The sequence below is a fragment of the Schistocerca gregaria genome, chromosome 9, assembly GCF_023897955.1.
Source record: "Schistocerca gregaria isolate iqSchGreg1 chromosome 9, iqSchGreg1.2, whole genome shotgun sequence".
NCBI lineage: Eukaryota > Metazoa > Arthropoda > Insecta > Orthoptera > Acrididae > Schistocerca > Schistocerca gregaria.
Window position 1 is genome coordinate 185286560 of NC_064928.1, and position 23179 is coordinate 185309738.

The following is a 23179-nucleotide window of genomic DNA, read 5'->3' on the forward strand; positions in this document are numbered from 1 at the left end:
AGCCTAGGTGATGTTAACAGATGAGGAGTTCATTTACTTTGTTCGTTAGTCTTCTAATATTTTGGTGCATCATGATAAGTTAATTCAGACAAGCTTCTTTTGTGTGTGACACTTCATTTACCTGGACCCCTTTTAAGTCGGTCTGTACAAAAGAGATTCACCAACTGGCAACAATTTTGTAGTTGAGAACTTCGTCAATACCAGTACTATAAATGTTTATCCAAACTGAATGGCTCATTCGAGTATGATGGACAGCTTCCAGTAGTGAATGGCGCCTGCGACAGCTGACCACACTAAATGCTGCCGTTATTGTCTTCAATCCAAAAACTGGTTTCATGTAGCTCTCCATACCATACAGCAGAGATAGATGCCCTTCCAAAAAGTAACAGCTATAAGTCGCCCTTGCTTTCAGGTGTTTGTAGTACCGGCATAGTGAGGCCTTGTTAGACACTGTAATAGGTCAGACCAGCCACACATCCAAACTCGTGCCCCTACAACTACTGAAAAAATTGTTGCGCCTCTTCAGGAACCACAGTTGGTTATCTTGCACATACAGTGTCGGCAGTGCTTCCACTGGCTGCTGCTGACAATTCTTTTAACTATTGCCCATATAGATTTAACATTGTTATCGGAATCATTAATTTCAGACAATTACAGAATTTTTTTAGTCAATTTCCGTAAGACAACACAGTATTGCTTGAGTACGAAACTGCTTCTCTGTTTGTTGTAAACATTTCAAACAATTTCTTTTCCACACACAGTATTTTGATTTCTTTTATAATTAAAAGCTTTTGAATGTCTTATCAACGCCATGTGTCATTATTTTCTTGTGATAGAAGCTGCTAAGGATTGTAGAAACCTATTATACACACCCCTCCAATCAGCTTCTGGCGTGGCTGCCTTGCTTGAAAATTTCTGTTGTTTCTCCATCAATTATTATGGACTCTGTGAAGGTAGGGTGACTCTTGTACCTCAACAATACACAACCACAAGACAGGGGTATATGTGGAGAGACTGGACAAAGCCGATAGGTAAAAGTGCCCTTACGGTGTTGGTGGCTTTTGCTTTGCATGCTGCAGTTGCTAACCATTTGTGTGGTGAATGATGGGAAGTGTGCACGATGAATGATGAGTCTGATAATTTGATAAGTTGGTAGAACCAGTAAGAAAATAGTTTTCAATAAATATAATCATGGTGCATGCTGTGGAGTGCAGATCGTGCAGAATGTTGGCATACAAAACAGAATATTTCTTGAATCTTAATTGTACTCTTTGGTTCCTGTGAAAACACACCTGAAGTTGGAATCACTGGGCTTCGCTACAGATCAGTCCATCATCACTGCCAGTTTTATTCCGATCTCATTTGCTGCCTTAACATACTCATAATAAAATGATAACACTGGAATACAAAACACTATCCCAAGAAAACTACCAATTTCATAAGCCATAACAGTCAGATCAACAATAATCAATCTCACACTACCTCAACAACAAAAATAATCAATTCATACCTTCTAGTGAAACAACGAAATTCAGCAATTCTCAATGGCTATTGTATACGATCAACTGATTGTCTACAAGCAATGGAAATGAAAACAACAGCACTGCCAACATTCTACATGCACTTTAAGCAAGGAATGTAATGACTTTGTTATTACAGAAAATAAACAAACAATATATTACTGCAGTCAGGAAGCCAATGTATTTAACAATCAGTTCCTTCAAGTAATTAGGAAGATCAGTATCAGTAGCTTAAGTGATAATGTAATAGAAGACCAGCACATACAAGGAACAATGACACATATCTAATGGCAAATCACAACTCCTCCATGCATTGGCAAAGACATTATTAATATAATTAGCTCTCAAAATACCAAGAACTCTCCCAAAGTAATATGCATTGCATTTGTTCACATATGTAATACATCACTTCTAAGGTGATTTTACTTGACATGCTGAAATATGATATCATCAAATGCCTTACAAGAATGTTTCCACGCAATAACGAGAAGTTGAATTTATAATCAGTAGAGTACGTGAATAACCAAATGTAACAAAATTAACTTAAATCAAAAGCTACTTATGTCGAATTCTCACCAAAGGTGATTTCATGAATTGAATAAAATATTTCATGTAATTTCCCCCTAACAATACAACTAAACCTTAATAAGAAATCAAGGCCCATTAGCATTTTTGTATTACCTTCGTAGCTAGGCACAGAAACGTCCCTTCTTCCAACAAAGGTTGATTCAAAATACGATCTTTTGTCACATTTTCGTCAGGATCATCATCACCTGCACAATAAAATGTCATATACTACACGATACATCCATAATGACACAACTCAGACACCTGTTATGACGCGAAAAAAATCGTAACAAAACAATAAATATGATTTAGATTATTCAGGAAAAATGTAACTTTCTGCAGTTTGAAGTTCTCTATATCAATGCTAATTGCATTTATTTCTGGGACATTAAAATTAAGCAACGCATGATTCGTTTAAAATAACAGTGCATTCAGTCCGTTCGTGAAAGAAATGCACATCCACGTAATACACTCACATGCTTCCAAAAGTGATTTAATTATGTCTGTTCTTCCATGTTCCACAGCAGTCTTTATGTTGTCGCAAATTTCGAGCAGCATCTTTCGGCGATTTTTATTATCACCGACATTGGCGTATTTAAACAAGCGACATACACAAAACGACCACACACAATTACCGGCTCGACATCTCTTACGTCATTACAGCACCGAATGCTTGGATGCACTATGCAGTGTCAACAATTAGTATAAATAACAACATTGCCAATACACGACATCTTTGGTATTGCAGTATAGTAGTAGTCCTACGTTTATAGCACCAAAGCTTGTGTTTGGAGGGTGGTGGAAAATTTGATTTCGCGTCGTTGACTTAAATTTCTGAATTTTAACGTCCACTTCTTTTTAAAAGATCTCTCCAAAATATCTGTTGATGACTGATTTGACTCTTACGCATCTTAAATAATTTTAAGTAGTTCCCTGTCTTTTATTGGTGATTCTAAAATGGTTTGTAAAGCGATGGAGAGCCTAATTTTTACTGAAAAAGGAAACGTTGTAACATATATAAATGTTTTTTCTCAATGTATGAACGAAATAAATAAGCCTAGAACGTGCAAAATTAAATTAAGCTATCGGCAAATTCATTTCCTTTCGAAGAATGACCTGTGATAATATGTAGTGAAGAATTTGACAAAGAAATTTGACGGCATCATGTATTATCTGAGTAGTTCAACAGGTATCTTGCCCGTAAGAGTAGATCTACTTTGTGGTTTCTGCTGAGCCTGTTACGGAAGCAGGAGCAGTAGCAGTGGGAGTAGAGAACAGTCAGCTTTCAAAATACTGGTTACGTGGCTGTGTAACCGGTGTCGGAAGAAAAATAATAATGATTAAACAGATTCAAATACGCTAAGAGCGCAAGAGATGTCGTCTAACAAATCATTGTATATTGGTTTTCCTTACCTCGAGTAACCTCGTGATGGAGAAGAGGTACTAGTAACTTCCAAACAGTATCACGATTTTCGTCCCCCACATATATTTGCAACCATGGATATTTTTGCAGGGAGCAGAGGGCCCGTCGCGACAGACGAAGAGATGGCAAGCGTAATACTTTTCAGAATGATCAAGGAAAAGAAACAGTCAAGCCGCAGCAGTCTTCTGTCGAGGAAAAGAAAATTGATGCTCAAAATGTAGAAGTATCGAATAAAAAGAATACGTCAGAAGAGAAAGGCAAGACCATTGAAGGTGATGTACAATACAGATGCAAAAACTTTAAAAAGGAAAAGCTGTGCAATATTTTATGTTTGAGATTATTTGTATATATAATTTTCAGATGATCCTCTGAGATTTGCAAACTTGAAACGAGAAACAGATGAAATTGCTGCGCTAAAAGCGAAAAAGCCACTTAAGAGACAAATTTTCAGCAACTGGTCGAAATATGAAGAGCCATTGACAAGTCAAGACGAAAGTCGAGCCGTCGACTTTGAAACCCTCCTCCATGCACCACAGTCAGGTGAGATAAACTGACAAAAATACCAGCTGTTGATGCAGTATGGAAAATCTAGTATAATGTATATTGTTACACGACCAAAATAGGTATTAGATGCAGTATGTACCTACTGTAGTTCTCTGAAAATCTGCTATAGAGATTAATATTCATTTTCATTTGGGTGTAACACAACGGCTCCATTTATTTGTTAAGTTATAACTCCTTCAGTGAAGTAGATTTAGTTTATGTTGTCATATGGACTGTAATTGTAGTAGTAGTGAAAATTTTCAGACGTCCATAAAAACATAATTTACTTAATGTTTTATGTTGTTATGACAATAACATACTTCGACATAAAATACTCAATAATTGTTAAAATATATACATGCAATGGTATGACATGTTTGGAAATGAAGAATAGAGTTCCAAAAGAGCTAAACAAAAGAAGTGTAAATATTTTTATTTCTTTATTCTGTCAAAATGAAAATAGTATACAGTTCATAGCCTACTTCATAAACAGCATGTGTAGGAAGATCGGTGGCCAATACATTTGGGTAAATGGTGGTTAGAAGGTAGGAGAAGTGGTAATGGTGGAAGCAACCTGTAAGTGTGGATCGTGACCCATATTTGGGTAACTCAGTTGGTAGAACACTCCTCCGTGAAAGGCAAAAATCTCAGGTTAGAGTCCTGCTGCAGCATCGTTTTTTCTTTCTTCTGTTTAAAATTGTCTTGTAACCATAAGGGTTGTTTCTTGATAATTTTAAAATTGTCGAAACTTAGGTCAAAGGTTACAATAAACCCTTATTTGTTATGATTAACTGATTTTTTCCCCTTAAAGTTTACTGTCACACAGTATCTGAAGTTGCAGCCACATTTAAGATTTTAAAATAAGAGACAGGATTGTTGACACATATTTTGTCTTGTAGGTCAGTTTATTAATTTCGTATAGTGAATTGTTTTTTATATAATTTTACATTAGTCTGAGTATGATGAAGACAATTTGCACCTTGACTCAAATCCTGGGTTCGAGACTTCCATGAATATTCACTAGTTCTTGGAAACTGTAGTAAGCTGTTGTGATATGTGATGTGGTTTTAACGAGGCTTTAATGGTTCTGTTATGTTTATTTCAACAATTGAGCATTAATGTTTGATGTCTCATCCAATATTTTTCTGATGTTAACTATTTTTATATGGCTTATTTATCACTTTTGACATATTCTTACTGATCGTGAATACATCGAGCCAGCTGTGACACGTGACACTACAAGTTGCCATGATACTAGAATACAAGGTGCAGTTAGTTTTTTGCTTGTACAGACAATGTGTAGGCTTTTGCGGATCTGTAGTGTACTTGTAAATTCCTCACTCAATAGTGTTTCTTGAAACATTCTAAGTGGACTTTGATGAGGGATTTGGTATCTGTCTTCAAAGAATCTGCCCATTCAAGGTTTTCAGCATTTCTTTGGTGCCTTCACACAAATGGTGCAAACCTGTGAACTTTTGTGCTGCTCATCTTTGTATACATTGTGTTCTGTATTAGTCCTGTTTTGTATGCATCCTGCACGTGCTCAAACAACATTCTCTAGTGGTTTGCACAAACGAGTCATGACCAGTCTCCTTCATTTGTAATGTAAGTTTGCTAGTGAGTGTAACCTTCCACATTATGCTAGTTGTAGTATAGTACTGTGAATGCCAATTTCAGGCACGGGATAAGGTTGCCACTGTTCATAAGCATCTCGAGAGCTCTTCGACTGCTATCAAGCGATTGCAAGCTGCTGTGAATGGGTATGTTGGGCAAACTTCTGGGAGTTGTGTATCAGAAATACCGAAGGTACTGTAAGTACTGGTATCTCCTGTGGACACTCTCCTCTAGGGAACACTGGATTTATCACTACTTGTCCACTCGACTATGAGTGGCGTCTCAGTGGGAGGACTATGCTCCCTGTACAGTGAAGATTCAAAAAGGTTGTAGGGCATCGCAGGTTCATTGAAGTCTGTCAAACGACTGCATAATGGCACACTTTTCTTTGAAACTGCTAGTTCCCAACAAGCAACAAACCCTTGGAAAGCTAAATGCCTCAGATTGTCATATATCAGAATGTTAGTTGTCACAGTTGCGCTACAGTAGCCCATTACTAACAACATTATAAGGTGCTTAAAAATGTCGTGAGCAAGGCAAAGAGCATGTGGTACACGAATAGAATAGCTAATTCACAGGCTAAAATTAAAGAAGTGTCTGGTCAGCAGCACAGGGTCCAAAATGGGAAGGCAGTTCATAGTAAAAATATTTCTGTTACTGATAAGTCTGGTTTAACAATCACTTTCTGAGCATTGCTGGTGAATTAAATAAAAACTTAGTTTCTAGAGAATAGATTACAAACCTATTCACCAAGCGATGGCAGAACATACACAAAAGTCTGTTGTGATTGGCAAGCTTTTGGAGCCAGAGGCTTCTTCTTCAGGCATAAGGGTTGAAGAGGAAGGAAGAAGGGTTAAGAAAAAGGACTTGAGAAGTCCAGGAAAACGGGTAGATTTTTGGAAAGTCACCCATAACCACAGGTCAGGGAAGACTTACTATACAGGATTGGAAGAAAAGACTGATTGTTGGGATCAGTCTTGGGACAATCAGTGTTTCCTTCTCATCCCGTACGGTAAGTCTCCCGTGACCCGTGGTTCTGGGTGACTTTCCCAAAATCTACCCATTTTCCTACACCTCTCCAGTACTTTTCCTTCACCCTTCTTCCTTCTGCTTGAAGGAGGAGCCTCTGGCTCCGAAAGCTTGTCAATCACAACTGTCTTTTATGGGTGTGTTCTGCTGCCGCTTCATGAGTAGAATTTTTATCTATCTAATTAAATAATTTTCTCAATAATTGATGGTTGTATTAGTTTCTACACGGAATCATAATTCTCTCGGAAAATGCCTTTCCGAGACTGATGTCTGAAATACTCCTCTGTGATACTGGCAAGGGGGAGATTTAGTGAATGATTAAATCGCTGAAGACTAAGGACTCTCATGGATACGATGGAGTACCTAGCAGAATGTTAGCCCTGGACTTGGCCATATTTGTAATTTTTCCTTTTATAATGGTCAATTTCCTGAACAATTAAGGTACTCAATACTAAAGATGGTTTATGAAAAGGGAGAAAGGGATAATGTAGAGAATTTTAGACCTATTTGTATGCCATCAATGTTTGCTAAAGCTATTGAAAAGGCTGTGTATGTTAGGGTAATTGATCATTTTATTTCTCATAACTTGCTATCCATGAGCCATGGACCTTGCCGTTGGTGGGGAGGCTTGCGTGCCTCAGCGATACAGATGGCCGTACCGTAGGTGCAACCACAACGGAGGGGTATCTGTTGAGAGGCCAGACAAACGTGTGGTTCCTGAAGAGGGGCAGCAGCCTTTTCAGTAGTTGCAGGGGCAACAGTCTGGATGATTGACTGATCTGGCCTTGCAACATTAACCAAAACGGCCTTGCTGTGCTGGTACTGCGAACGGCTGAAAGCAAGGGGAAACTACAGCCGTAATTTTTCCCGAGGACATGCAGCTTTACTGTATGATTAAATGATGATGGCATCCTCTTGGGTAAAATATTCCGGAGGTAAAATAGTCCCCCATTCGGATCTCCGGGCGGGGACTACTCAGGAGGATGTCGTTATCAGGAGAAAGAAAACTGGCGTTCTTCGGATCGGAGCGTGGAATGTCAGATCCCTTAATCGGGCAGGTAGGTTAGAAAATTTAAAAAGGGAAATGGATAGGTTAAAGTTAGATATAGTGGGAATTAGTGAAGTTCGGTGGCAGGAGGAACAAGACTTCTGGTCAGGTGACTACAGGGTTATAAACACAAAATCAAATAGGGGTAATGCAGGAGTAGGTTTAATAATGAATAGGAAAATAGGAATGCGAGTAAGCTACTACAAACAGCATAGTGAACGCATTATTGTGGCCAAGATAGATACGAAGCCCACACCTACTACAGTAGTACAAGTTTATATGCCAACTAGCTCTGCAGATGATGAAGAAATTGAAGAAATGTACGATGAAATAAAAGAAATTATTCAGATAGTGGAGGGAGACGAAAATTTAATAGTAATGGGTGACTGGAATTCGAGTGTAGGAAAAGGGAGAGAAGGAAACATAGTAGGTGAATATGGATTGGGGCTAAGAAATGAAAGAGGAAGCCGCCTAGTAGAATTTTGCACAGAGCACAACTTAATCATAGCTAACACTTGGTTTAAGAATCATGAAAGAAGGTTGTATACGTGGAAGAACCCTGGAGATACTAAAAGGTATCAGATAGATTATATAATGGTAAAACAGAGATTTAGGAACCAGCTTTTAAGTTGTAAGACATTTCCAGGGGCAGATGTGGACTCTGACCACAATCTATTGGTTATGACCTGTAGATTAAAACTGAAGAAACTGCAAAAATGTGGGAAATTAAGGAGATGGGACCTGGATAAACTGAAAGAACCAGAGGTTGTACAGAGTTTCAGAGAGAGCATAAGGGAACAGTTGATAGGAATAGGGGAAAGAAATACAGTAGAAGAAGAATGGGTAGCTCTGAGGGATGTAGTAGTGAAGGCAGCAGAGGATAAAGTAGGTACAAAGACGAGGGCTGCTAGAAATCCTTGGGTAACAGAAGAAATATTGAATTTAATTGATGGAAGGAGAAAATATAAAAATGCAGTAAATGAAGCAGGCAAAAAGGAATACAAACGTCTCAAAAATGAGATCGACAGGAAGTGCAAAATGGCTAAACAGGGATGGCTAGAGGACAAATGTAAGGATGTAGAGGCTTATCTCACTAGGGGTAAGATAGATACTGCCTACAGGAAAATTAAAGAGACCTTTGGAGAGAAGAGAACCACGTGTATGAATATCAAGAGCTCAGATGGCAGCCCAGTTCTAAGCAAAGAAGGGAAGGCAGAAAGGTGGAAGGAGTATATAGAAGGTTTATACAAGGGCGATGTACTTGAGGACAATATTATGGAAATAGAAGAGGATGTAGATGAAGACGAAATGGGAGATATGATACTGCGTGAAGAGTTTGACAGAGCACTGAAAGACCTGAGTCGAAACAAGGCCCCCGGAGTAGACAACATTCCATTAGAACTACTGACGGCCTTGGGAGAGCCAATCATGACAAAACTCTACCAGCTGGTGAGCAAGATGTATGAGACAGGCGAAATACCCTCAGACTTCAAGAAGAATATAATAATTCCAATCCCAAAGAAAGCAGGTGCTGACAGATGTGAAAATTACCGAACTATCAGTTTAATAAGCCACGGCTGCAAAATACTAACGCGAATTCTTTACAGACGAATGGAAAAACTGGTAGATGCAGACCTCGGGGAGGATCAGTTTGGATTCCGTAGAAATGTTGGAACACGTGAGGCAATACTGACCTTACGACTTATCTTAGAAGAAAGATTAAGAAAAGGCAAACCTACGTTTCTAGCATTTGTAGACTTAGAGAAAGCTTTTGACAATGTTGACTGGAATACTCTTTTTCAAATTCTAAAGGTGGCAGGGGTAAAATACAGGGAGCGAAAGGCTATTTATAATTTGTACAGAAACCAGATGGCAGTAATAAGAGTCGAGGGGCATGAAAGGGAAGCAGTGGTTGGGAAAGGAGTGAGACAGGGTTGTAGCCTCTCCCCGATGTTATTCAATCTGTATATTGAGCAAGCAGTAAAGCAAACAAAAGAAAAATTTGGAGTAGGTATTAAAATTCATGGAGACGAAGTAAAAACTTTGAGGTTCGCCGATGACATTGTAATTCTGTCAGAGACGGCAAAGGACTTGGAAGAGCAGTTGAACGGAATGGACAGTGTCTTGAAAGGAGGATATAAGATGAACATTAACAAAAGCAAAACGAGGATAATGGAATGTAGTCAAATTAAATCGGGTGATGCTGAGGGAATTAGATTAGGAAATGAGACACTTAAAGTAGTAAAGGAGTTTTGCTATTTAGGAAGTAAAATAACTGATGATGGTCGAAGTAGAGAGGATATAAAATGTAGACTGGCAATGGCAAGGAAAGCGTTTCTGAAGAAGATAAATTTGTTAACATCGAATATAGATTTATGTATCAGGAAGTCGTTTCTGAAAGTATTTGTTTGGAGTGTAGCCATGTATGGAAGTGAAACATGGACGATAACTAGTTTGGACAAGAAGAGAATAGAAGCTTTCGAAATGTGGTGCTACAGAAGAATACTGAAGATAAGGTGGATAGATCACGTAACTAATGAGGAGGTATTGAATAGGATTGGGGAGAAGAGAAGTTTGTGGCACAACTTGACTAGAAGAAGGGATCGTTTGGTAGGACATGTTTTGAGGCATCAAGGGATCACAAATTTAGCATTGGAGGGCAGCGTGGATGGTAAAAATCGTAGAGGGAGACCGAGAGATGAGTACACTAAGCAGATTCAGAAGGATGTAGGTTGCAGTAGGTACTGGGAGATGAAGCAGCTTGCACAGGATAGAGTAGCATGGAGAGCTGCATCAAACCAGTCTCAGGACTGAAGACAACAACAACAACAACAACTTGCTATCAAATGTACAGTTCGGTTTTAGACATGATTTAACAACTGAAAATACTATATTCTCATTTCTCTGTGAGGTACTGGATGGATTAAACAAAAGGTTTCGAATGATAGGCATCTTTTTTTTAATTTAAATTAGGTGTTTTATTGTGTTGATCACAAAATATTGCTCCAGAAGTTGGACAATTATGGAATATAGGGAGCATCTCACAATTGGTTCAAATGCTAAACCACAGTAAGGCTCAGTTTTTACATTTTCTAACATACAATTCAACAAAACCTGACATTTTAATTTCACAGAATGGGCATACGATTAGTGAAACTAAACGGTTCAATTTTCTTGGTGTTCAGACAGATAGTAAACTGCCACGGGAAGCCCACATTCAGGTTCGTCTTCAAAGACTTGATGCTGCTATTTTTACTATTCAAACGGTATCAGAAGTAAGTGATAGTTCGACATGAAAAGTAGTCTACTTTGCTTATTTTCTTTTGCTTATAATGTATGGTATTATATTTTGAGGTAACTCTTCCCAGTCTCAGAAACAGATGGTTCAGGCAATAAGTAGTGTAAGTTTGTGAACCTCTTGTCGAGTCCTGTTCACTAGTCTGATTCAGATTCTTTATTGCCATTGACCACATACGGTAGAATAGGCTTTTACAATGATAGTATGGTACAAATATTGATCACATTACATGTAAAAATTAAATATCTTATATACCACTACAATCTTAATTATTAATATCAGTATTGTCAATATCATAGAACTCTTTTATATGATAACATGGGTTTTTTGCTAGCCAGTCATATAATTTTGTTTTGAACGTTTTAAAAGGCAAGGATCGAGCGGCAAGAGGAAATTTGTTAAAAATTTTGAGGGCATTTACTTTATAGGAGTTTCCTGTTATTGCTAGCCTGTGCCTTGGAATGTCAATATTTGCCTTACTTCTAGCATCGTGCTTGTGAATTGTTTCCCTGATGATACGTTCTTTAATGTTATTCCTGACTGAGTGCAGCCTCATAGATATACAGATTCACCACTGTTAGTAACCTAAGCCTGGTAAAAAGAGGGCGACAGTGTTCTACAGGATCAGCATTACACATTATACGAACAATTTTTTTTTTTTTTTGGACTTTTAAGATGTTACTGATATGAGGAGAATGTCCCCATATGAGTAGGCCATATGATATATGTGACTGAAAGAGTCCAAAATATGCTACACGGAGATAATTATTATTGACCATATCTCTCGGTTTCCACATGAGGTAGGTCACTCTTGAGATTTTTTTGCAGATTTGGCTTATATGCTCTTCCCAAGTTAGTTTGGCATCAATATGTATTCCTAAGAGCTTGACACTTTTATTTTCTATATTTTTAGATAATCCTAACAGAAGCTTTTGGGTTTTGTCTGGATTGCATACAAGTTTATTGGCTGCAAACCATTTTAATGCAGAGTCAAGAGTTTCTTGTGTAATCTTATCAAGGGTTGGGATGTCATGGTGTGAAGTAAGCAGGGTTGTATCATCTGCATAGCAGATTACAGACTGTGATACAGAATGGGGCAGGTCATTGATAGCCACAATGAAAAAGAAGGGGCCAAGGACAGAGCCCTGTGGCACACCTGTACCAATTTCTACTAAGGGGGAGTGCTCATTTCTAATTGAGACAAACTGTCTTCTGTTGGTCAAATAGGAAGAAATTATTGCTAATGAAGATTTTTGTATACCATAATACTCCAGTTTTGTTAATAATATGTTCAAAGGAATGCAATCAAAAGCTTTACTTAGATCACATAATACAAGTGACACCATCTTCTTATTTTCATAGGCCGTTAAAGTCTGATCAACAATTTCCAGAACAGCTGCAGTGGTATTTTTACCTGGTCTAAATCCATATTGATTGTTGCAAAGCAGATCATGCTTTTCAAAATAACTGAGTGATTCAATTATTTTTGAAAATATTGTCACAATAGATACGGCTCGGTAGTTTTGGAGGAGTTGTTTATCACCCTTTTTGAATACGGGGATAATTTTAGAGATTTTTAGCAAATCTGGGAAAACTCCATTCTCTAAACATCTGTTAAAAATAAAGCTTAGTGGCTTACTTATGAGATGGACTGTTCTTTTAACAACATAATTGGACATCCAGTAACAGTCCATACATTTGGAATTCGATAGTTTAGCAACAGTTTTACAGACTTGATCAGGCGTGATATTGTTCCAGTGAAACAAAGGTCCCTCAGACAGCTGGGGACCAAGCAGATCCCTTGCCGATGTGTCTGTGGCTTTAATTTTGTCTCCGAGTTCTCTGACTGATGTGACAAAGTAGTCATTCAATTCTCCTGGATCCAGCAGAGTTTGACATACTTGGCTGTGAGAATTATCTTGTCTGATAACTTCCCATGCTGTCTTACACTTATTTGGAGCACCTTCTATATACCTTTCACAAGCTGCTTTTTTGGCTTCTCTGAGCTTAGCTTTGTAATACTTTTTATTTCTAAGGTAAGCATTGTATACCATATCCCTCTGTTCAGACCCCTGATTGTCCTTGCTTTTATATGTTCTATACAGTATGAGCATATTTTCTCTGATTTCTGCTAGTTCTTTTGTATACCAGTTTTTACGTTTAACTGAGGACCTAACTTTTATTAATGGGGAACATGAGTACCATACGTCTCTATTATTTTTAAAGAAAGCTTCAAAATCATTTTCAACGCCTGTTTTTCCTGGATAACACTCATAAACAGGTTCCCAGTTTGTGACCTTTAACTTGTTAATAAATGACATAATGTGCTCCTCTCTCTGACCTCTTACCCATGCCACATTAAATTCATTGGAATAATATGGTTTATAATGGTAATGTGTTAAAAGCAATGGATCATGATCTGCAAAAGCACCATCAGCCAAGCTAACCACATATTCCTCTCTATGCAAATTAACAATAATATTGTCTAGACATGCATCATTACGAGTAGGACACTTGTTCGTGCAGTGCAAGTTTAAAGATCTTAATATATTAAAAAATGTTCTGGAGTCTTGTTGTCTTGCATTTCCCATTTCAATATTAAAATCACCACAAATAACAATCTTTGTTTTAAACTTAAAAAGTTTCATAACTAATAGTTCAAATTGCTCAAAGAAAACATTTATGTCTCCATTTGGCGACCTATACAGGCTAACAATTATTATGTTTTCTTCAGTCAGTCTTATACAGCTAAACTCAGCATTTACTTCTGAACAATACGGCGTTATATCTAATTTTGAAAATTTTTGGCCATGTTTGATATAAATTCCAGCACCCCCATTTTTTCTGTTTTTCCTGCACATTATATCAGCTAAAACATATCCTTCAGGAACAAAACTGCTAAGCTAACTTGATTTTCTGTTAGCCAGTGTTCTGACACACACATCACATCTACATCCTTAATGTTACAATAATGTTCTAATTCTAACAGTTTATTTCTTAAACAACGAATATTGACTTGCAGTAACCTTAATACTCTGACATTGGCCTGTCAATATATATATTCTTTACTGTCGTTTCTTGGTCACAGTATCATCTTATTCCCAAGAATTAGCAGCTTTCACTCAGTTAATACTAGGCAGAGAGAAAGAGATCCAATCTGCATTTGCACTGCACTTTCTTGACTCTTGTGCAGTACACTGCTGCATCCATTTTCAGTAAGCTACCACAAGAATACAAAAATGTTAGCAGTAATCTGTGCACTTTCAAATCAAAGCTGACGAGTTTCCCCATGGGTCACTAATTCTATTCTGTTGAGGGGTTCCTTGCAAAATGAAACTGATTCCTGTGTTATATTGTTGATTACATTTACATAAACTTATAGCTTGTCTTTTTGGTTAATAAACATTTTATTTTATTGATGAGTGGGCTCAGGAGGGGATCGTTGAAATACAAAATATATTGGAAAGGGCGGATGGTGATCTCATAAAACCTGACTCCATTATCCTTAACCTTCAATAGCACAAAACTCCCAGAGTATATAAAGGCAGGTTTTCTTAGGTCTAAGCATACAGCCATATGTCCATAATCCAGTGCATTGTTTCAAGTGCCAGTGCTTTGGGCACACCACTTTAGGATGTAAGGGTGAAGCCACTTGTGACAAAGCCGCCAATCATGGGCATTGGCTGCTCCTCCCCACCAAAGTGTGTAAATTGGTCTTGGGATCACCCTGTCTGGAGTAGAGATTTCAGATCGTCCTTGAAAAGAGGGGGACATAGGAGATTAAGACTTCAAAGCACATCCCATATGGAGAGGCCAAGAAGAATTAAAAGGCCGTGCAGCCTCCCCTGTTCACTACATCTTTTGCTTCTGCCCTTAAAAAGCATATTTTGACAGTCAATACTTCTAAACAAATGGAGGTTGTTATTGTCAGCTTTAGTACCTGCGTGTGTTAGGGTACTTGTCAAGCTGCTGCTGTTTTCAAGCCCATCACCCCTCCACAAACATCAGAGAAAGCCACAGTTACCACCATTGCTTAGTTCACAGTACCTCTAAAGGCAGAGCCTTGTAAAATATCCAGTGCTGTCTCTGCCACTGTTGCGGTAGTTCCCGCAAAGCCCTCTCAGTCCAACGAAGCAAATGTGAAGCTTCTGCCACAGGTGAAAACAGGCAGTAGACCATCAGACGATGTCAGTGTCATTTGACTTGTGGCTCTGCTGCTTCTGCTTCAGAGCCAATGGACTGCACAGGGCAAGCATGTTGCCCTAAACCTGAAACTTCAACTGTTGTGAGATTCCCACTCATGCAGAAAGACAGGGTGAAAGTCCAACCACCATGATAAATGGCTCCCTTATTACAGTGGAACATGAATGGGTTCAGGGCCCATATGGAGGAACTGCAACTCCTGGCACAGGCCTAAACCATGTGCTTGTGTTTACAGGAAAACATTTCAAAGTTAGAGATGTCACTTAAGCATGACCTGAGTGGGGAATGAGCCAAGGGAGGCATTATTCTGTTTGTCAGTAACACATACCACTTCTCTGCTCTCCCCTTACTTACTGACCAACAGGCAGTAGCCATTCTAGTTAATGTGAGTTCGTTCTACGGAAGTGTGGGAAGCTAGTGCTGAAACAGAGGTGTCTTCAAATGACGCCCAGAGACATCGCTCAGACCTGGTCAGTCATTTTGCACAAACTACAGCTGATACAGGTTAGGATCTGGCAGTTTGCTTCTACTGTGCAATTGCTTTAAAGCAGAAGCAATGAAAAGAAGACAAAAAGCCTTAAAAGAGGACAGATCAATCACCCCGCAATTTAATGAAGGCTAGTAAGTTGCGAATACTGGCTGAGAGGGCCACTGAACTGAGTGGAATTGACAAAGAGATCAGTTTACTGTCACAAACATGTTTAGACTGATTTTCATTGATTGATTCTAATTGTTTGTTTGAATTTTTGTTGTGTGACAAAACACTGTGTATTATTTGGCAGAGAAAATCCTCTCTTTTTGCACCCCAATACTGTTCTTATTTTTGAAACTGTGGTATTATGTTACACAACATGTTGCATTTATGTTTCTTGTCCAATATCGTACATCACCTTCCCTGGAAAGTTCATAAATCATGTGTTGGAGGAGGAGTGAAAACATGCTGTTAATTTGAAGTTTTGAGTTAACTCATTAATAAACACAAAATCCTTCAACTAAAATGCCTTTATTTGTGTAGCTTACCTGTTTACTTACTCTTCAGACCATAAATCCTATAATGGCAACAATAACTTGCTGTTCATTCAAATTTAGAGTTAGTAACACATCCACAAGTACAGAAGTCATTACGTTTTCGCTTGCCCATCAGATCACAAAATTTGTCAGGGAAAACTGCTAAAACTGTGTCTGGAAATCAGGGAACTGCCAAGGAATGTTACTAGGGGAACTTGGGGCAACCCTGACGGTCCTCTACAGAGGTTAGCAATTAAAATTTTCTGATGGCCTAACATTTCAATTATGATCTGCCAGTAATCACTCCTTTCAAATAAATAACCAGTTATAACTGTAATTCTTTGAGAAATCAGTGTACATTTTAATCCACTATGATATTTGTGTACAATGAGGTGAGTCACAGTAGCAAATTTATTGGTGAATGTTTTAAGTGGAGTACTTCAGCCAGTTTTGGAGGATGCAAAGCATTGGCAAACATGCAGTGTTGGAACTCCATAAATTTGTTGTATTTTAATCCTTGCTAGAATGTTGCATATTAGAACACTGCTATCTTCAGTACAGATTTTTGTAGCTATTTTGCAAAGATTACATCTCACATTGTGATGGGACCATAAGCTACACGTTACTGAAGACAATGTTTATATTTAAAAGATTTTGTTCAATTTGATCTTGGGACATATTTTCCTTTTCAGGAGGTTTCAGGTTTAAATCTGAGCAGCAATGGGATACTGGAAGTTACGGACGCTTCGGAGAAATTTTCACACCAGATGCCGAATTGCTTGCTGGAGGTTTGACTTCACTACCATTCTACAAGAGGCTCAACGTAGATAAAACATTGTTTTCAGTAAGCACTTCATGAGATTGTGTATGACTTACTCAGATTATAAATTTGTTCTTAAATTGATGTACAAGGGCTGTCTGACACGTTTTCTGCTTCTCCCAGAGGTCACAGCACTACTCCCATTATTTTTTCCCCTTACTTTGGTACATCATCATCATCATTTCACACTGATTATGCCTTTCAGCGTTCAGTCTGGAGCATAGCCCCCTTAACAAATTCCTCCATGATCCCCTATTCAGTGCTAACATTGGTGTCTCTTCTGATGTTAAACCTATGACTTCAAAATCATTCTTGCCCGAATCCAGGTACCTTCTCCTTGGTCTGCCCCGACTCCTCCTACCCTCTACTGCTGAACCCATGAGTCTTTTGAGTAACCTTGCTTCTCCCATGCATGTAACATGACCCCACCATCTAAGCCTGTTCTCACTGACTGCTACATCTGTAGAGTTCATTCCCAGTTTTTCTTTGATTTCCTCATTGTGGACACCCTCCTTCCATTGTTCCCATCTACTAGTACCTGCAATCATCGTAGCTACTTTCATATCCATAACCTCAACCTTGTTGATAAGGTAACCTGAATCCACCCAGCTTTCGCTCCCATACAACAAAGTTGGTCGAAAGATTGAACGGTGCACAGATAACTTAGTCCTGGTACTGACTTCCTTCTTGCAGAAGAGAGTAGATCGTAGTTGAGCGCTCACTGCATTAGCTTTGCTACACCTCGCTTCCAGTTCTTTCACTATGTTGCTATCCTGTGAGAATATGCATCTTAAGTACTTGAAACCGTTCACCTGTTCTAACTTTGTTCCTCCTATTTGACACTCAATCCATTTATATTTCTTTCCCACTGACATTACTTTCGTTTTGGAGATGCTAATTGTCATACCATAGTCCTTACATTTTTGATCTAGCTCTGAAATATTATTTTGCAAACTTTCAATCAAATCTGCCATCACAACTAAGTCATCCGCATATGCAAGACTGCTTATTTTGTGTTCACATATCTTAATCTCACCCAGCCAGTCTATTGTTCTCAACATATGAGCCATAAATAATATGAACAACAGTGGAGACAGGTTGCAGTTTTGTCTTACCCCTGAAACTACTCTGAACCATGAACTCAATTTACTGTCAACTCTAACTGCTGCTTGACTATCCATGTAAAGACCTTTAATTGTTTGCAAAAGCTTGCCTCCTAGTCCACAATCTCGTAGAACAGACAATAACTTTCTCCTAGAAACCTGGTCATATGCCTTTTCTAGACCTATAAAGCATCGATACAATTCCCTGTTCCATTCATAACACTTCTCCATTATTTGCCATAAGCTAAAGATCTGGTCCTGACAACCTCTAAGAGGCCTAAACTCACACTGATTTTCATCCAATTGGTCCTCAACTAATACTCACACTTTCCTTTCAACAATACCTGAGAAGATTTTCACCCACAACGCTGATTAAAGAGATACCTCTGTAGTTGTTACAATCTTTACTGTTTCCATGTTTAAAAATTGGTGTGATTATTGCTTTTGTCCAGTCTGATGGAACCTGTCCCAACTCCCAGGCCATTTCAATTATCCTGTGTAGCCATTTAAGACCTGATATTCCACTGTATTTGATGAGTTTCGACTTAATTTCATCCACTCCAGCTGCTTTATTGCACTCCAATCTGCTGACCATTTTCTCCACTTCCTCAAATGTGATCCTATTTCCATCATCATTCCTATCCCGTTCTACCTCGAAATCTGAAACATTACTGCTCATATTTTCACCTACATTGAGCAAGTCTTCAAAATATTCCCTCCATCTGCCCAAGGCATCAACAGGATTCACCAGCAGTTTTCCTGACCTGTCCAAAATACTTGTCATTTCCTTCTTACCTCCCTTTCGAAGACTGCTAATTACACTCCAGAATGGTTTTCCAGCGGCTTGACCCATAGTCTCCAACCTGTTTCCAAAGTCTTCCCAAGGTTTCTTCTTGGATGCTGTAATTATCTGTTTGGCTTTGTTTCTTTCTTCAACATAACTTTTTATGTCTACCTGAGTTCTACTATGTAGCCATTTTTGATACGCCTTCTTTTTCTTTTTACAGGCTGCCTTGACTGTGTCATTCCACCAAGCTGTTTGCTTCATCCTACTTATACACACTACTGTTCCAAGACATTCTTTAGCCACTTCTAGTATTGTGTCCCTATACCTTGTCCATTCCTTTTCCAATGACTGTAATTGACTACATTCAACTAACTGGTACCTTTCTGAGATCGCTGTCATGTACTTGCGCCTGATTTCCTTATCCTGAAGTTTCCCCACTCTTATCCTCCTACATATGGACCTGACCTCCTTCACTTTCGCCCTCACAATCCCAATTTCACTACAGATTAAATAATGATCAGTGTCATCAAAGAATACCCTGAATACACGTGTTTCCCTCACAGCCTTCTTGAATTCCTGATCTGTTATTATATAGTCAATGACAGATCTTGTTCCCCTGCCTTCCCAAGTATACCGGTGAATGTTCTTATGTTTAAAAAAGGAGTTTGTGATTACTAAGCCCATACTGGCACAGAAATCCAAGAGTTGTTTCCCGTTCCTGTTGGCCTCCATATCCTCTCCAAATTTACCCATAACCTTTTCATACCCTTCTGTTCAATTTCCAATCCTGGCATTAAAATCACCCATGAGCAGAACACTGTCCTTGTCCTTTACTCTAGCAACTACATCACTGAGTGCATCATAAAAACTATCCATCTTATCTTGATCTGTCCCTTCACAATGCAAATATACTGACACAATCCTAATTTTCTTGCTAGACACGGTAAAATCTATCCACATCAGTGGTTCATGGTGTGGGTTCCTGTAGTCATGTCCTAGTTCATGAACCACCGGCAACGTATGAGTGGCCAAGTAAGTGGTTCCGACAGTCGGGATACCAGTTACTTTGGAATAAGGCTGGGCATCTCGGACATATTCTGAGTCGTGGTCACCTTTGTGCTCATACAGCAAAGACTACCAAATCCACCGATTAGTCCCTCAACCGTTAGGGGTAAAACCCAATGGGACTCGGGGCAAGTAAAGCTAGCAACCTGCTTCCCTGGTACTTTAAATATGATGCTGGCAACAATCAGAGCAAAATGCCTCGGACCTTTAGAGGTGACGGAGTCCCACCTCTAACTGACAAACCAGGGACTCCTAAGACACGACTTGGCAAACAAATGGTAATAGGATGGGGAGCTATTAATATCGATGGGGGCTCCTCTGGGAAGAAGGTAGAGCTGGCAGAGGCTGCAAGTAAGATGGGGCTGGACGTTTTAGTTGTTAGTGACATTCGGGTAATGGGTTAGAAAGAAGAGGAAGTGGGAGAATACAAGGTCTACCTGACAGGAGTCAAAGCAGGAATAGCACAATGGGGTGTAGGGCTTTACATCAGGAAAGAAATGGAACCCAGCATAGTTGTGATAAGGTATGTAAACGAACGACTTTGGTACATGTGTTAGTAAATTCCACATAAAACTGGAAGTCATGCCGGGCAGCAGCTGACTGAAGGCATTCATTTGAAGGAGTTGTGATGCACATAATGTTGAAAATAGCAAGTATCATACAGTGATTAAATTCTTTGTAATAGAAGGTTCAACTTTGGCTGAAATTCATTTATGGCTTGTAAATGTGTATGACAACTCTTCACCTTTGATTTCCACCTTGAATAAATGGTTGGCTAAGATTAAATGTGGCCGTGAAAGCTTGTAACATGATCAAAGCGAAGGACATCCTAAAAGTGCAAGCACACTGGGAATTATTGACGGAGTACAAAATATGGTTTTGGAAGATGGCATATAAAGATATGTAAAATTACTAATTCTCTATGGATATCAAAAGAACTTGCTGTTCACATTTTACCCTAGGAACTGAGCATGAGAAAGCTTTGTGCAAGGTGGGTGCTGCATGTGCTTGCTGTGGATCACAAATGCATTCCCAGGATGCTTTCTACTTTTAGTGCCAGTGCATGACATTGGGTGAAACGTGAATTCTCCACTACTCCCAAATCCAAACAGTAGTCAATGCAGTGGGTGGAATCAGGCTTTTCAGTTCCCTAGAAGCCAAGGACGGTGCCATCGGTGGGAAAGATCAGGCATCAGTGTTTTGGGATGCGAAAGGAATTTTTGTTGGTTGACTGTCTCAAAAAAGGTAAAACCTTAACTGGAGAATAATAATCTCAACTTCTAATGAAACTGGAAGCAAGCATTTGCAGGAACCGTTCTGGCTTAAAGAAGAAAAAATGGAATAATGCACCTGCCTACAAAAGTGTCAAGGCAATGAGAAAATTGACAAATTAGTATTATGAAGTGCTCAGACATTCAGCACCTTTCATCCGATCCAGAATCCACAATAGTTCTAGATAGGTTCTTTACAGCACTTCCAGAGGAACACTGCAGAGAGGGGATAATGGCACTAGAACTCCACTGGATAAAATGTATTGATATTAGAGAAGATTGTTGAAAAATAAAATTTCTTTGAAAGCATAAATTGTCATTTTCACTGTCAGGCAGAGAACTTTTCAGACCACCCTTGTAACTTCATTTTGCAGCATATAGTTTTTGAGAGACCTTTTGTGTAGAGTTGTCTGCTGCCTCTGTACTATATCTGTCCATACCATTTGTAGGAACAACTCACTTTGTGGAAACTTCAGCTTTTATGTCCTTTCACCTCTTCTCCAGATGTAGATGCGCTGAAGAAAATGCACCTGTACACACCCAGATACTCGCCACTGCGTATTTTCTTTTAGAGTAAATAGTCACCTGAGGTCCTTTAGTGTCCCCATTGGTCTAAGTCTCATCTTTTTCTGGTCCATGTGCCACACTTCGCAGAAAACATGGTTGATATTAGAACACATAATTTGAATAATGGCATTTATTTCAAAAGATAGATATTACATTTACATCAATACTTTGCAGATCACAGTGGCAGATGGGATGTCTCATGGTGCCATTTATTAGGGCTTATTTCCATTCTATTTGTGTGTAGAGCGCAGCAGAAATTATTGCTGAATCAGCTCAGGGTGCACTGCTGTTCACAATTCTTACACAAGCAATATATCTCTCTCTTGGAACTGGTTCTTGTAAGTAGATTTTCTGAGGATAGCTTGTCTTTGTCAGTCAGTGCCAGTTTTTTCAGTCCATCCCTCAGGCCAGATAGGGATGGTGGTTATTGGGTTATTGTTGAAACAACCTGTTTTCGGTTATATCTTTTTTTCAGTACCAGTTGGACCAGACTATTATAACCACTCAAAAGAACCGGTTTCTGAAATAATGAATTTTTGGGTTTTTTTCCCTATTATATCATGTAATAAATGTAGAAATTGAACAAAGTCTGAAAAATTTTGACTCCCTCAGTTATAGTATGCAAAGAGTCAAAATATTTAATTAAATAGGCAAATAAAAGAAAACTTAGTTTATCTGCTGTTTGTTGCTTTTGTGAAAAAGTGATAAGTAGTTAACTACTACACCAGATCACCAGTATTCTCCTACAGATTCTAATTTATTGAAACACTGCTTAAAAATCATGTTGTAGTCAGGGACTGTACCACTATTTGGATGTTATGAATATTCAGTGCTAAAGAATGAAAATTGAAGTTGAAGAACTTTATTTTCAGTGTTAATTTGTTTGTTTTCAAGAGCTACAAGCAGATAAACACATGTTATTTAGACACAGTCACCAGATCAGCTCCTTTCTATTTTCATTGGAAACCATAAATGAACCATTAAGCTTTAAGTTCCTACTTGTAATATGTAACAAGTTTGTTCTGGCTCCGCCTGTTTTTAATCTTTTTAAGCAAATGGAGAATTGTACTTCATTGATACCACACTTCTGTAAAAACTTCCAGGCTAAGAATGATGCCATTCTGTAATACAATTAACATCCAACAATGGCAGTGAGAAACTACAATGTAGACCAGATTGGACAAGTCTTGCACACTGCATGTACATGAGTACCAGCTAACACGCCACATTATTTTTTCAGCAATTCTGTACCAGTTCTTATGTCTTGTGTTGCTCGTTTCTGTTGGAATTGTTATTAAAGCAGCATTTTACGT

At 38.6% G+C, this 23179-nt stretch overlaps 2 protein-coding genes across 4 annotated transcripts in view; one reads left to right on the forward strand and one right to left on the reverse strand.

The window, feature by feature from the left end:
• The window catches only part of LOC126291775 (uncharacterized), a 133398-nt gene extending 130567 nt beyond the window's left edge, over window positions 1-2831 (reverse strand). The window contains exons 1-2 of one of the 2 annotated variants that reach the window (XM_049985464.1): window positions 2564-2831; window positions 2202-2293 (exon numbers count right to left, since the gene is read on the reverse strand). In XM_049985464.1, the coding sequence (XP_049841421.1) occupies window positions 2202-2293; window positions 2564-2645 (174 nt within the window). In that variant the 5' untranslated portion in view covers window positions 2646-2831. The remainder of the gene's footprint in view (window positions 1-2201; window positions 2294-2563) is intronic. The other variant, XM_049985463.1, reaches the window with a different exon arrangement.
• A 10-nt stretch (window positions 2832-2841) lies between these two features.
• LOC126291776 (serine/arginine repetitive matrix protein 1-like) overlaps window positions 2842-23179 on the forward strand; it is a 40451-nt gene continuing 20113 nt past the window's right edge. The window contains exons 1-4 of one of the 2 annotated variants that reach the window (XM_049985465.1): window positions 2842-3527; window positions 3601-3782; window positions 3871-4050; window positions 16946-17097. In XM_049985465.1, coding sequence (XP_049841422.1) covers window positions 3517-3527; window positions 3601-3782; window positions 3871-4050; window positions 16946-17097 — 525 coding nt within the window. In that variant the 5' untranslated portion in view covers window positions 2842-3516. The remainder of the gene's footprint in view (window positions 3528-3600; window positions 3783-3870; window positions 4051-16945; window positions 17098-23179) is intronic. The other variant, XM_049985466.1, reaches the window with a different exon arrangement.